Consider the following 16,541-nt stretch of genomic DNA (forward strand, 5'->3'; position numbering starts at 1 on the left):
TTTATATTTCATATCCTTGCTCGTTTGCGGATATCCTCTTAAGTTTTTCCTTTCGCTCTCTTGCTCGTCTTGGCGATACTGAAAGTCGCTTTGCTGTGTTAGATTTGAGCATTCTCTCTCGCGGGCCTCTTTTCTTGCGCGGGAGTGGTGGTCTACCTTCTTTAAAGTTCTGCCACTCCATTGATCTGGTGTTCTTGATCTCGCCCTTTCTCTCTCCTTTTTTGTATCCATCATTTGTTTCAGAGTTTTTTGTCTCGACGTTTCAGTGGCCTTGATTTCGTTTTTATCTCTGCTACATGTCTTTGCCAATTTTTGTTTTTGGCGTTGTTCGGTCCGTTGTGAGTTTCCCTCTACTTTGTTGTCTGCTTTATTGCTTTTACCGGCCAATTGTGAGTACAGACTTTGGGAGGTTTTCTTTGGACTTGAGTCTGAGGTAGAGTCTTCTGACACGTATTGACTCAGGTTCATTAGTTCATCGTGTTCCGGAAAGTCAAATGTTATCTTCGGTGGTGCTGTCTTAATCGTTTCCGAGTTTTCCTGTCTGTTCGTGAGTTCTATATTTATATCCAAGCTCTCCTCCATGCGTACTTTATCTTTGTGATTTGCTGGCCGCTTAAAGACTTGAAAAATCGCCTCTACTGGTTCTGTACGTGTCTTAGGCAGCTTAGGTAGCGATTTTTTTGTTCCCTCTTTTTTTTTTTTGAACAATTTCTCCTCCCTGAAGTTGGTCTCCAGGTATTTCAATTGTAATTTCTGGTTTGTTTGAGTTCAGTGTACACTCTGATTGACCTAGACGGGTATTCGTCTGACTTACTTTAGTGACTTTTTCTGTGGATGATTTGCTCTCTGTTAAGTCTATCGTGATAATTGTTTGAGTTTCTATAGTTTTTGTCGTCGTTGCGAGAGCCTCATCTTTCCCGCATGTTTGGTTGGGTATGGCTGATGTATCTTGGTTCGCTTCTTGGTTGTTTTTTTTCCTGGCTTCTAAGGCCATGATATATGCTTCTAAAAAGATGACTTTGCTGTACATCATTGCTTGGATACTGGTGTGATCCTTCAGTGAGTCAGCAATGGCTTCGTAGAGCTTCATGAATGGAGCAAGTGCTATATTTACAGATGACATGATGGAAAGTAGGTCAGTCTTTTTGTTTAAGTGTTCCGCTGAGCTCGAAGAATATTGCTGTGTTGAAGTTCTCCTTAATGGGGCGTCAATTATAACTGTTGTCTTGTTTCCCCCCAGATTTTGTGATGGTGCAACAGTATCGAGTAAGCGACTTCGATGATCCGTCGTATCTGGTCGAGGGCTAAGTGGTTCATGGCCCCACTGGTTTTGATGGTTGTTCTGTCCGTGTTTTTTCATTTGGGTCTGAACTGGAGTTGTCGCTTTAGACGGGATTGGTTGATCCCCTGAGTGTGTGTTTTCCTCCATTTTGCTCAGATGTCGTTCCCGTATAGTCTCGCCGTTTACTATCGGGTCGGACTCCAGAGGTGGATTTGTGGATGTTATGTTGTCTGGTTCAGACGTATCTCCTTTCTCCAAATTTGAAACTAGTGTAGTATCTATTTCCCGCAGTGTTTTGTTTGTCTTGTCCATCCCTGTTTGTATACCACCCAAGGTTCCTTCTTTCTCACCAGTATCTGGTTTTTCAAATAGACTTTCCCTTTCCTGTTGGTATTTTGATTTCTCCTGTTCCCTGGCCCTTAAGTTGTCCCGTTTCTCCCTTTCTTCTGTTGTTTTTATGTTGATTTGTAGATGCAGATCGCCATTGAGTGTCTCCATTTCTTGCAAGGCCGTTGGGGGGAGAAGTGTCTTAAGTGTTGCGGGCTCTTCACTTTCTCTTTCATCTAACTGATTCAATGATCCCTCTTTCTCTTCCAATGTTAAAACGTCCTTCGCTCCTGGTTCTCCACTCTTTTTACAGTCTAACCTTCGTAGTTTGAAAGGGGGCAAGCATTCATTTAAAGCATCGAGTATCTCCATGTCTGATAGCTCCATGTGATGTCTATTTATCCCTTTTGTGTTAGATCGAGCCATAAAGTAGTTTGTCATTGGATTTTTTTCATTTGTTGTTGACCTATTTTTGTTGAGATGTTTACCACTCTTGTTTCTTTTTGTGGTGATTTTGACCATTTGCCTTTGCCTTTTTTTACTGTTAGTTGTTTTGCTGCCATCACTGGCCGTGAGAACTTCTTCCATGTCTATTTGATTGTCCTTGTCGTCTGTACTGTCTTCTGCCTCTGCGTGGATTGTCGCCACCACTTGGATTTGGCCCGGCGTCAACTCCCCCTGATGGACCATGTTGGGAGGCGCTCGGCTAGACTCGCCGGATGGTGCGTGTTTTGTGGTCTCTGCGACGTCCACCCCTCCCCCGACTTCCTGGCCGTTCTCCACCCCACTCGTAGCTAAAGAGCCGACTCTGTGAGTCCCCGGTGTCTCAGCCGAGGAGTCTCCGCGCTGGTCACCCAGGTCCGTCGCGACCTGCTCCACAACGGGGTCCGGATCGTGCTCGGGTAGTAGTTGCAGTGGTGGTGATGGCTGCGGTTGTGGTTTTTTCGTTGTATTTTGCGGAAATACCCCTATTGGAGTCAGCGATGAGTTTGAGGGGTCTGTTTGTTGTATTTGTACATTTTGTTCTGGTTGCGGAGCCCAAGTCTGATGTAGAGATTGTTGGCCACCCTTGTCTAGCAGACCCCATTCACTAGTTTTGTCATTTTCGTTTCTCTTAGGACTATGTGTCGGTGTTCTCTCATGACCCCTAGAGGTGCTTCCCTGTTGTTTTTGGGTCATTTTCATGCTTCTCAGGCACCTACCTTCTTCTTCTTCTGGGGGGGAATCGCTGGTCTCAGTTTTTCTATTTGGTCCTACTACCCTAGCGGTCATGACTTTGTCAGGGACCACGGACTCCTGGCTTGATAGTACGCCACCAGCGCCTAACAGCCGCACAACAGCCAACGCCCTCTACTCCTATCGGGCTCAACGCCGCGAGGGTGCGCTGCCTCTGCTTTTGTGGCAGAGGATGACACGTGAGCGGTCACGTGAGTACCAAAGCTCCGCCTCCTCCAGGAAGCTGAGGATTTGCCTGCAAGAGCCTGCGGGTGATAGCGCGAGTGAAGGAAACTCCCAGCGCTTACTCCAGGCACAGGCACAGAGGCTTCCAGGACACGGGAGCTGCACAGTTTTCAGTTCGTTTTCTCGTGGAAGAAGAGCGCCGCTCGGCAGCGCTGCCTCTGCTTTTGTGGCAGAGGATGACACGTGAGCGGTCACGTGAGTACCAAAGCTCCGCCTCCTCCAGGAAGCTGAGGATTTGCCTGCAAGAGCCTGCGGGTGATAGCGCGAGTGAAGGAAACTCCCAGCGCTTACTCCAGGCACAGGCACAGAGGCTTCCAGGACACGGGAGCTGCACAGTTTTCAGTTCGTTTTCTCGTGGAAGAAGAGCGCCGCTCGGCAGCGCTGCCTCTGCTTTTGTGGCAGAGGATGACACGTGAGCGGTCACGTGAGTACCAAAGCTCCGCCTCCTCCAGGAAGCTGAGGATTTGCCTGCAAGAGCCTGCGGGTGATAGCGCGAGTGAAGGAAACTCCCAGCGCTTACTCCAGGCACAGGCACAGAGGCTTCCAGGACACGGGAGCTGCACAGTTTTCAGTTCGTTTTCTCGTGGAAGATAATCTCCTTTCTTCCTCCACTATCCGCGTCGAAGGAATCGATAAATCCTTCGAAATTGGCGAAGGGGTCTTCGAAGAGGACTCGGATACTGGCGTTGAGGATGTTTTTGGTTTTGGAGTCGAAATTATCAACGCCGAGGGCGTCGACGAAGTCGTCGAAGTCTTCGACGGCTTGTGTTTTTTGCATGGCACTGGAGAAGTGCTCGACTCTCGAAGAGTCTTCGACGGATTTACGTCGACATTCCTCGACGCTACCGGTCTTTGCCATGGTAGTCTTGGACTTCTCCGTCGTCCAATGGAGCGACTTTAGGGGTTTGGCTTTTTTGAGGGTCTTTCGAGGGGGTCGAAAACCTCCATCATCTTTTTGCAGAATTCTTCCCACTTACTGGGAGAATCCAATTTAGTCGGACATCGAATTTCTTCGGTCGACTCTGAAGAAGATTATGAGGGAGATCTATGTCTCCTCTTCATTTTTTTAGATGACGAAGAGTGTCTCGATAAACTCCTAGATCGAGAGCTCTTTGAGTGCCTATGGCGATCAGATTCCTTCGAATCAGTCGCTTTATGTCTTTTTGACATAGCCTTCTTAGAGGCTTCCCTCCCCCCCCCGACAGTTTACCTCTCCTCTCACGAAGAGCTTTCTCGGTCATGGATTGACAGGACCCGCAGTCGTCGGTTCGGTGACTGGAACCGAGACACCAGAGACAAATCCGGTGGGGATCAGTGATCGACATTTTAGACCCACAATCTACACACTTTTTGAACCCCGTCTTGGGTGTCGAAGGAGTTGAAGATGACGACATTTTCTTCACAGAAAATAGAAGCGCGCCGTTCTCGATAGCGAAGCGATCGGAAAAACGGAACTGAAGCAACGGGCGCGGCTTGAGCTATTTATACCATTGGTGACGTCGACAGAGTACGGAGTCTGTCGAGGGACAATCGACGCCACGACCTCGAGCACAGCACCCTCTGCCGAGAACGTATTTTTCCGAAGCAGCGAAGCTGGAGATAACGAATTATCACAAGATGAGGAATACGTAGGAGGACACAATCCATTCGAAATGGTGATTATGAGCTGGTAAAATGTTTTGAGCAATTTAAACTTTGCTTACAATAACTTGGATCTACTGCTTTTGGGTTAGGGAAGCAGTGTTTTCAATTTAGAATAAATTGACTATTTTGGTTCTCCTACCAAGCCTGAAAAATAGGTTTTCAGATCGTATTGAACACAAATACCCACCCTTTTCAAATCCCATATGAATCTCACTGCGCAATTTGAGAATGGGAGTTACATTGGCACTATTTCTATGGGAATATAATCACTCCTTTCCACTTGCTCTCATTTTCAAATTTTGTTTAACACTGGCATTCACAGAACATATTTGAACACAAAAATCCTCATTTGGTCATGGTACGGCATGCTTTCGAACCATAGTCTAATGTCAGCAATATCTGTGATAGAGCTTAGGGTACCTTTTTAAATATCACTTATTCAGGTTAAACTAACATTTCACAGCGTGCTCACGACAGAGTGCACTTACTGTAAATACAATCTCTCTCAACCTTGAATAAAATGAAATCAGGATTTAGCTCACCCTAGCACATCCTATATCCTCTTCCATGAATAACATTAGTTAACCCCTCACGCTATTTGGAGGAATGGCATGTTTTCAATACACAATTAGGCATCACATAGCTTTCAATATATCAGGAAGCACTGTGGCATTTCCGACCAAATATTAGGATTTTTCCATTTGGAATGGTTGTCCCCTAGTGACAATCTCGACCCTCAATTAACTTGCACCAGAGTAACTAATCAGAGCAATAATTCCAGGGGATTTACCCAGTTATTTGGGGAGTTGTCATGCTTACCATGAATTAATATTTCATGGCATGGAACCAGCATAAATCCTTGTGCGTTCCCACAAGTCTCAGTCAGCAGGTGTTCGGTCCCATAATATGGCTTTTCTATTACACAGGGTTGGTGGCTGCTTCACTCACATGAGGTTTTAATCTGGCGTATTAGAGGAAAAATATTTAATTATGAAATACTGTTTAATATTGGTATAGGCCTGAACCAGTTTCACTCAGGAACAATTCCTAACCAACATGGTGGTACTTCAGAGTTGATTGGCTGATGGAACTGAACAAAGGAAAGACATGCAGCATTTTAAACTACATTCCATTTTAGATTTTGTTTAGGGAATGTCCTGTTTTATGTAAGCTCTCAATTTCAAGGTGTAAGCAGAGTTAGTGAGAAGTATACTCCTTCAGCAACTGAAGCAACAGTTTGATAGAACTTCTTGGGACATTACGCTATACGGTGGGGCGCAGGTCTCTGATAAGAAGTTAAAACTGTACGAAATCCTAATCTACGTTTAATGGTGACTGGGAAGAACAGTAGGACATTACTTACTGATTTGTGAAGGTGTTCCACTTCGCAGCAGTTGAGGAATTGCACAGAACATGCTGACGGCACCCGTTTGTTCTGCGTTTTGAGGCCATCTACCAAAGTCACTAACCTTAACTGGCATGGCGTACTTTCCTTCTGCACACTGCTGTTCTCGTTTAAATGTGCAGAGACATTTTAGATACAAACATTTTTGATTAGTAAAACATGGGGAACAGCGTTTCCTTATTACGCAGCCAAACGATGCTCATCTGACATGCGTCACTCTGGAGGACAGTAGCATCTCCTCATCACACTGCAGCATTCATTTGAAGGAGGATTTGTTCGACCTGGAGAACAGGGTTTTCTCTGAACGCTATGATGTAATTTTTAAACACACAAGGACAATTATTGGAAGACCTAAGGTTCAAAAGAGAACCGAAGAACTGATAAGTTGCATTGCAAGTGGCTAGCAAATGTAAATAATGAACATAAAACTGAACAGTTTAGAATTAGCATAATTGGGGAGCTTTAGTCTAGTCATGTAAAGTGTATGAAACACTAATACTTCTATCGGAGTAAGTCAACCAGTAGGAAGTAAAATTAGCAAGAATTTAGTTGCGACTAAGACGCAAGCTAATACTTTGCCAATCCATAGATGAAAATTTGGAAGAGCACTTCCAGCATACATTCAACATATCACCTAAGAATTTAGTAGAGCAGCACAGGTACTGAGTGGGCTAAAGGGGAGGCGAGGTAGGGAACAGTAAATTATCATCTTTGTTCTTTTTTTCTCACCCCTGCAGATCTCCAACTAGGAACACCGGAAATCTGTTATTTGTTTTCCCCACACTTCCCCTGTGTGTGTGAGTGTGTCGCAATCAGCTGTTGTAGTGATCAGCTGAACACGAGACCCTCTTGCTCGTCTCTGGGTTTCAGCAGCTCCTGCTCATCAGGCAAGCCAGGACCCTCTTGGTCCTGTCCATGAAGTCACGACTGCCTGAGGTTAGGTTTGTGCCAACCCGTCATTAACAAGGCCCAATTCTCCATATGGTATCCAGGCTCACCATCTATCCAGGTTCAGCACTCATCTAATGGGAACAAGTGTTCCTCTTCTCTGCAGCTCTTCCCAGTGCCAGAATCCCCTCTCCTGTGCTCAAACTGTTTTTATAATCTCCAGAATTCTCAGGCCATGTCATATTTATGTCCGACTGTGATTGTCCCAACACCTTCATTGGCTTACAGAACAGTCAGACACTCCTACACACCACCCGCAATCTTCATTGAATGGTTTTAATTTCATATTTTCAATGAAAAAATGTGGGGGCCTAAGCTGCTTCTTAGTCCATTTGACAGGGGATTTGCTTTTCATAATTTCAGGTGACAATATGGCAATCTATGTGTAGAAACATATGCACAAACATGTGACCACTGTATATTTGGCTATGGTTTCACACTTTGACTGCACGACATATTAGTCGTAGATAGGATTTGTAAGGTAATAAGCCATCAAAAAGGATTAGCAGAAGCCAGTTCCGTATTTGTAAAAAAACCTGTAGGAGGCTCTTTTTATTTGTTAACACGTGTTTCGGCTCATACCGAGCCTTTCTCAAAACAGGGCATATATCAGTCGTAGTTACATCACTACAGGGCATATATCAAAGTCTTGGTTTACATCATTCTGATTACTTCAAGCATTCAGCGTAAATAGTCATGGTACAGTTTGCAAACAAGTCCCTGGGTTAGAATCCCAACTGCAGTATGCAGTGACCCCCTTTCCTCCGCATCGGCCGAGCAAGTCAGTAAAGTTTGCTGCAAACTATACCTCACACTTGAAAGAAGCCACATAGTTTGCAGTTTTTCGGCATCAGTTGGCTTTAAAGAAACAGTCTTAGGTCTCATTTACTATTCCACATGCTTAATGCGCTGGGTTTCCATTGTTGATTGCCAGCGTCTCTCGCCTTGGTGCTGGTCGCTGCAGTCACCTTGAAGGGTATTGGAACATTAATAACCCACCTCATCTGATCCTTGGGCCATGCTGCATCGTCCCCCTCCCTCACCACCATTGTCTCAGTGCTGGGATGGTCTTCTACTGTGTTGCTCCACTTTGCCAGGTTCTCACTCCATCCTAGAGTCATCCCTGCAACTGCCTTTGCTTGCAGCTTGCGCCTGGGTGGTTTTTGTTCTTCCTTTCCATTGAGGGTCATCATTGGCCCAAGGATCAAATCTCTGAAATGGGTCCAGTAACCCACACGTATGAAAGGAAGCCATGTACTTAATGGATTGTTTTGCCTTCTGGGAACTGGCTTTCTGACCTCAAGCACAGACTACCTACCTCTTGGTCCTCGAGTGGGGGCTTATTCTTGATACTAGACCTCATGGGTCCCTCTGGTCTGGGTTCAAGACTTATCAGAAGTGATTCTTTATGCATTACCCCCATTGGATAACAGTGGTCTTCCTGCTGTATTGCAACTTCCACTGGGGCTCCGAATTCTCAAACAGATCTCTTCATTGATCTCCCTTCACATACCTCCTCCTCTACCCTCCCCCCCTTGTAAATAATCCTACTTATTGTTCTAATGACCTGTTCATGTTTGTAAATATGCTTGTCTCACTTTTGTACCAGTTATATTGTAAAGCGCCTTGGCTTAAAGTGCTATATAAATTCAATAAACAAACATTGAGGTCTCTTTTTGTCCTCCCTGCGGACGGTTGCCACCTCGTCCACACCAGTGTGATAGAACTGGGACTCACTTGAATTTTCCCCATACACATGGAAGGCCTACTGTCCCGTTTATTTCAATCGAACTTTCTACTCACCAAGGTACATGCCTAAAGTGAATTTGGTGGGTACTTGCATGCCCCTGGACATGTTTTCCTGTACCATTAGGCCAAGAACTAATGTTAGTACTTACTAGAGATTTTAAAAGTCTTCTTAAAGTTATGCTTTCAACTTCAGAAATGTGAATATAATGAATACATGTTTACACTGCATTTTTATTAGCACCAACTATTTTTCCATGAAGTGTGCTGCATTAATTGTTGATAAAGTGAATCTAGATGTTATTTTAGTAGCTTTTGGAATATTTGGAATATTTTTCCACTCTCTAGCCCTTTGACTGCGAAGTCTGCATTTGTATTTGTGCGATTGGTGTTGAATCCTATTGTGACCATTTGCAATCCTATTGCGACTATTTTAATAGTGTGTAACAATGTCTGGTTTCCTTTCTCCCTGCAGCCCCTTGTCACTATATGTTGAGTGCCTATCCTTAGATCCTGGATCCACACTTAAATAAAAAAAAGACTCTTCAATGACCTGGACTGTTTTTATAATATACAGTGTATTTTTACACTATGTGCATTACTTGCCGAAGCACATATGTTACACATAACTATTAGTTCAAATAATAAATGTATACATTTTTCATAGTTGTAGATTTGTATATGGATAATGTGTAGACTAATTGAACCTTTGTGTCAGCTTGCTACCTCTGCCTGAAAGTGTAAAGTAGCAGTGCATTAGGCTTAACTCGTAAGCCTAATGCGCTGCCACTTTACACTTTCTTTAATAGAGATTTGGTTTTATTTTTGACTTTGTGCTTTGCCTCGTTAGGGGGTAAGTGGTTTACAGCCCTCAAGGGGGGAGGGGCGGGGAGGAGGCTGTACAAAAGTTACCTTAAATAGGAGGGTGAAATGTTTCTTCAGCTATTGCACAAAGTCTATCCGAACTTGTAGTAAAGCTCACAGGCCCATAGAAGTACTGTAACCTCAAACTGAAATGTTATTCACTAACCCAATAAAAGTCAATGAGATATTAGAAGGTCTGTGCACATGCACGCAGTCGTTTTCTGTCTCCTTTTGTTAACGGCAGTCCCTCTGACTTTTAGGAATCCTGACCTTTTCGCAGACAAGGAAACCTCTATAGAAGTCTTCCAGAAGGCAGCCACTGGGTTTTGGTGCACTTTCCTAAAGATCTCATGTGACCGCCATACTGCCCCAATCTGTCCCAGGGCGAGCCCCCTCACATTAGTAACCGGCTCATGGCAGGTTAATATTTTTTGACTGCACAGCAGTGTAGCTTTTTTACCACTTTTGTAGACACGTGTACCCTGAACAGGAGCAAAATAAGCGTTTTAGTCATATGACCTAGCCATTTTGTCAGTGGATGTTCTTTGTGAGTTTCACTGAGAGGAACAGCCAGTTTGGCAGCTTGTGCCTCTTTATGTAGCCCACAAAGCTATCTTTGTGTGAAGGGCCACCCGTACTTATGGGAGGCAAGTCTCCCAGATGCACCAATCCACATCCCATGTGTGTGCCCAGGAAAGTAGAGTTTTTCTTTAAAAGGATACACTGATGGCGATTGTAGGGCTGTGGCAGCTACAATCGTTTTGTGTCCTTCAGTTGGGATCCAGAACCATTTCAGAAAGCCTACCTGGAAACACATCCAAATAGTTGGAAATTGTGCTGTGCTGAAGACTTCTTGCAGGAAGCCTGTGCTGTGGACTTCATTTCTTCATTAATATCTGCTCCTTGCAGTCCAAAGGATATCCGGTTTCAAGCTCTTCCTCCCTTTGGTCGACAGGAACAGCTGGAACCTCTTGCACTACAACCCTCAGTGCGCTCTTTTGAGTTCATGGACATTTTATTTTATCTGGAAAAAAGTGGGTCTCACTGTTGCCTGCTGGAAATCAAGTGGCGTTGTTGCTGATGCTCTGACCAGCCTGCTCATTCGAGGTACATACTGGCGGGGAGCACTCCAGCTCTTCATCATCAGGCTCTATTGCATTGGGTACGTATTGCAACACCTTGCTACTAACCTGCTCCTATTGTCGACAACATCGTTGTCAGGCAGACCTCGTCTCGGTTAATGGGTGCACCCTTCTGTCCTCAGGGGCTCTACGTGCAGTCCTTTAATCAGGAAAAGGAACATGCAGACCGCCATCTTATCTCAATAATGCAACCCTGTGGCAATCTTCAGTACTTGGAGGCTCTGTGTGCAGACCATCTTCCCAGCTATCACCAGGACATGGTCCGCTTGTGATCATTGGATTTGCATGCAAAGCAAGGCCAACATACACATCAGAAGGGCACTATATAAGACAATGATGCATTACATATCTACAGCACTCCACTTCCGGGGGGTCTGGAACTTCTGGTCGGGTCCTACACCACCAGCCTGAATGTTGTCTATTCCGCAGCGTCCCAGGAAATACCTGTACTTTCGCTGTAACGGGGAGCAGACTATTGACAGTCCGATTTATTCCTATGCAGGGGGGGGGGGGGGGTTGGGGAGGGAGGAAGTGTTTCTAAACTTCTTAATCTCTGTACAAGTACTTCAAGATTTCACTTACCCATAAAACTAATGAATACTTGTTCAGATTGTGATTTCATGGGACTTCGTAAGTTATTGCCACTTTTTTGCCATTAAATGCATATTTCTATGAAAAGAACTAACATTTTTAAAGCCCTTTAAAATGATCTAAAACTATATGCACCTGTCAATTTCTCTACATAGTGGTTTTAAAGATTGTTTGGGTCTTTTATGGACTGATTTTAGAACACTTTTGTCCATTTTTAAAGTACTTCACTGTAAACCAATCTCAATGCTTAACTTGAACTAAACATTTATATTTTTAGTTGTCTACTGTGTCGGCATTCCTTTTTATGCTTTTGTGTTGACAAACTGTACTTTACGAAATGTCTACATCCCTCCTAAGAAAGAAGTCTCAGTGCTCTTTGATATTTACCATATTGTGTCTGGTATAGCTTGTTGTTAAGCCCTTTATAGGGGACTGTAGAAGAAGTGAACACTCAAAATGATTATGAGCTGAATTCCATTTATATGCATCTGTAGTTCTAGTGAAACATTCACAAAAGCAGTACATTTCAATCAGAATTTCTCACCAAAAGAATACAATATATGATATTATGTATATTGCGGCCACACACAAGTGTTTCAGGGTGCGAAATAATTCACATAGCATCACCAATAGTCAAGGTTTTGAGAGCGCAGATACGGTGGCCCCCTCCAGTCATCCAGGTTCCACAGCCTTTATTCCATGGAAATAGCAGTCAATGTCACTAACCACTTCAACACGGTTCGTCACTCCCACCTGCACTCTACCCTCATTGTCCCTGATTTACAGCCAATGAATGCCAACCACTCATCTTCCCTCCCTCAGCTCTACTTTCAGGTCACTACCCTCGCCTTACCTGCCTCCTATCCAGCTTTGTTGCTCTGTTCTCTCTTGGAACAGTGGGGCATCCTCTGCTCATGCTTGGTCCTCTCCTATTCAACTCTACATTGTATCCCCTCAGTAAACTCTCCTCCTGTGGCTTCTCATAGGTCTTTGCTTAGGACACAAATGCGTCCACTCTAGCCCCTGGAATTTCATCTGGCATCACTGATTTTTCATTTGCCCAAAATAGAGGTAACTTACTGCCCTGCTTCTAGCACCTCATACTACCCCTCCTTGCCCCCAACCCCAGCACCATCACCCCATCAAACATGGCCCTTGGCTGTCTATGAGCATTACTCACTCTTTAAAATCCGCCTCCTAGCAAAGAAATCCATCCACGGGTTAAGACCCGCTCCCCCTTTACCCCTGTACCCCAGTTCATCGCTCGCTCATTGCCGTCTCACACACTGACAAGTTAGCTTGTTAATCTCTGCCCGTGATACCTCTTGCTTATTCACCTTGCGCGCCACCATCACTAGAACTCCCCACCATCTGACAAAGTCCATCCCTACGTTTTCATTATCCATAATGTCAATTCTATCTTATGTACATTTAACCATTTCAGTTCTGTCCACTCATGCAGTCCCATCGCCTCACTACAATGCATGGGTTATGTGTCTGCCATTGCGACTACTGTTCTAGCTAAGGATTTTGCGATTTCAATGTCAGGCTATGCATGTGCATATACAGAGTACCATGTTGAAGCTCTTTTCTTTCCTAATAAAATCCAAATAAATACTACGCACAAGTAATCTAAGAAACTGTATTCTAAGGCACACTCATTTCCAAAAAGCCCCACTCATAAAACCGTTGTTGTGCCCCTTACCTTAGCATAGGAATAGGATGAATTGTTGCCCACAGGTGACAGGGCCTGCAAAGGAGGGCTGTAGCCAGACATGCTGGAGAATTTGGGGCTGGCACTGGGAGACCGGGATGGACTATAGCTGAGTACACTCTGCCCCTGAATAGGAGGAGTCAACGTGGAAGCTGGAACCTTTGCCATTTCGCGTGGGGGAGAGGCCGATACTGCTGAAACTAAAGGGGAAGCAATTAATGCATTGACAGAATATAGGTTTAACTGTGTTTACAGTGAATGATTTATGCAGGTTGAGCAGCTAGATATGTAGTGCCATGTGATAATGTCCTCTGGGGAAAAAAAGTCACCTGGTAGGCGACTTTTTCCCTGCACCCCTAAATGCCTTCCCCCACATATTCTAGGACTGGTACAATTTTCTATTCTAACTAGTCCTAGAATACTTGCGGTAAGTGCTTGATTTTTGAGGGAGTGCAAATTTGGAGAAATGTCGACCCCTGGCAAACTTTTCCCAGGCGACATTATCACTCGATACCAGATATATTGCTGGTGTAAGACTGATTATGTATTGCAGGTATTAAAAAAAGGTGTATGCAACTCAGAAGTAAAAGGAATATAACTTGTTAGTAGATGTGCTGAACATTCACAGTGGGATTCAAATACAAATACATTTAGAGTGCAAAAGTAAAGACAAAGCTAGAAAATACATCTAAGATGTTGCAGTAGGCAGGTAACAGAGCTTCAGGAGTGGTTTGTTAGAATGTTTCCCCAGCACTTTGCTTAGATCAAAGAGGTTGGTCCCAGATCCTCAAACTGGCAATGCTGAAGCTTTGCTTGGCTCACATTGTGGTAGCTGTGTGTGTACAATCAAACCCAACCTTCAGAAGGAGGAGCTAGCTAGACATTAATAATGGGTAACACTTATACCTTGAATAAAGGAATGTCCAAAAAGTGGTACATATGAAAACGCAAAAAATACTTACCTAATTAGCTGCTATATTCCTAGGGTGTAGTCCCCTTTCTGCCATATGCTTGGGATGTGCATCCACTGCAACGGGACAGAGCTTTTGCCCAGCAATAACTCAATTTTCAATAACAGCCAGAAACCAGCACACATTCATGGCCCATGTTCTAAAGGGGAGAAAGGGGTGTATGGAGAAAAGGGGACTAGAGGGGTGGGGGGGCCGGTGGGGGTTTCAGTAATCGCTTTGGTAATATTTACAAACTCCTATGTCCAATCCTCAATCGTTCATACACTTGGACGATTCCCAAAGCAGAATTTATACAAGAGAGTTGGACTTCAGCCAATAGAGAAAAAAATAAAATAAATGTAAGCAGAATTTTGGTACAAATGAAAACTTGAAAAAAAACTTAAGAAAAAAAGGGGTTGGTCATATTCTTATGAAAGACTGCACAAGGGTTTGAGGCTGTACGAGCCTTTAGAAAGGAGAGGTTGAGGGCTCTGGAAACTAGATCACTGCGCTTAAACACTGTTTGTTCGAGCGTCCTGCTGCAGCTGAGTAGTTCCAGAAAAGACATGGCGCTGACGTCTTGATTGCAAAAGGAAAGTGGTTTGGGAGGAGGAACTGAACTCAAACCATGCACTGACACTTTGCTGGATCTTGGCTCAATTTTGAAGAGCCGAGTCTTGTATGGAGGTTGATTTGTAGGTGCTTTTATCAGTCACTTGTGCAAACACGTGTTTCGACTCTACAGGGGTCTTTTTCAAGGCTGTGAACATCGTGCAGTATTGTGGTGTGGAGCAAGAGTGCCCCACGTGAGTGAATTCAGAGTAATGTGCAAATGGGTGACAATTGGGTGAGATTATACAATTAGTGCTCAAGAGTATTTGTCAAGAATGACCGTTGCCAAAGATGTCAGTGATTGTGACCACACAAGTTCATGTTGTGACATGTAGGTACATTAGTATCCGGTACAAAAACCAAATATAAAAGCATGTTCAAAACAGTAGTGCCGCAGTTGCATGTAGGTGGAGGGATGATAACATAATGAAATGCATGCAGTAGCAATCCATGAAACAAAGTTATGAATAAAAAATACATTTGGGAAGTAAGGGGGATAAATAAAAAGGAGGTAGGAGAATTGGAAGTAAGAATTGGAGCAGGGTTCACCAATTCCTTTTGGGGTGAAAAGGAATTCCAGTAACGAGACCGCATACCGAGTGGAATGCAGTCGGCTTGAAGACAGATTCATCAACAGAGGCTACAAGGAAACAACGATAGAGAATGCTATTCAATCAGCCTCATCTATCGATAGGATGGCGCTGCTCACTCCAAATGTCAGGAATAAACCGGTTGACAAGCAAATAAGATACATAACTTAGTATAGCTATAAAATACAGCAGATATTAACAAGCACTGACATTTGCTCTGAATAGATGAAGAAATTCAGATATGGGTCCCAGACGAGCCAAAAATGTCCTTCCCGAGAGAGCCTACTTTCAGAAAACTACTAAGCCCTTCATATATGGCCACCCCCCCAACAGAAGAGCCAGAATTGGCTTGCTATTGCCCACTCTGCACGCTTCTTCAAAATATGTGACATGTTCCATGTGCCCGTATACAAGGAACTTGAAAACTGATTTTAATGACACACCCCCCACCAGACCGATCACTTCATTAATTGCAGAAGTAAATATTTGGTCAACGTCATAATTTTTGTTTGCAAACTCATGTACATTGGAAGCACAATAAGACAACTCTGGCCAAGAATACGTGAACACCTCTGCCTTCTCAGCTACCAGGACAGCAGATACCCACTGGCTGCACACTGGCAAGAGAAACATCATCTTGATATCAATAGTGACATAGGCTTCACTGGCCAAGCAAAAGTTAGATGTGACACCAGAGGAGGAGACTGCAAGCTGAGACTAAGTCAACAAGAAGCTAAATTGATAAGAAAAAACAGAAGTGTCACCAAAGGTCTTAACATGGAACAGGAACTTAATGTGTTTCTCTTTGATTCTGTCACCTCCCCCGCTCTAAACATAAGCACCAGTGTCTATCCCACTCTGGGACAAAACCTCCCCCACCCCCTTGAGTGACATGGCACCCAGCAAATGTCAGGGTCACTCACCCTTCTTTCCTCCCCTTGCACTGCATCAGTGAACACAGGCCCCTTCCAATCTCTCCACATTGCTACGGCGCATGAAGGCAGGCTGTCAACCTACTGTGCGTGCCATTCATGACGGCCCACTCAGTCTCTTCTCTCAAACCTAGCCCACTACACTGAGTAACACTAATTGTGCCCCATCCAAATTCTCCACTTGGCAGCCCATATCCAGGTACATCTGCCCAGCAATTTCCAACCCGTCTGTCAGTTATCACTCTGAAACCCATGGGGTTCTCCCTGCACGTCTAATATGGGGTGTCCACATCGCATGTGGACGCGCATAATTGTCTTTTTCCCCCTTCCTCT

The 16,541-nt window shown here is 44.3% G+C and overlaps 1 protein-coding gene across 4 annotated transcripts in view; it reads right to left on the reverse strand.

The window, feature by feature from the left end:
• The window catches only part of TMEM209 (transmembrane protein 209), an 834,036-nt gene that overhangs the window by 591,132 nt on the left and 226,363 nt on the right, over positions 1-16,541 (reverse strand). For all 4 annotated transcript variants that reach the window (XM_069629610.1, XM_069629607.1, XM_069629609.1 and 1 more), the window contains one exon: positions 13,116-13,324. In XM_069629610.1, the coding sequence (XP_069485711.1) occupies positions 13,116-13,324 (209 nt within the window). The remainder of the gene's footprint in view (positions 1-13,115; positions 13,325-16,541) is intronic.

Source organism: Ambystoma mexicanum, chromosome 12, assembly GCF_040938575.1.
Source record: "Ambystoma mexicanum isolate Mex_15411 chromosome 12, UKY_AmexF1_1, whole genome shotgun sequence".
Lineage (NCBI taxonomy): Eukaryota > Metazoa > Chordata > Amphibia > Caudata > Ambystomatidae > Ambystoma > Ambystoma mexicanum.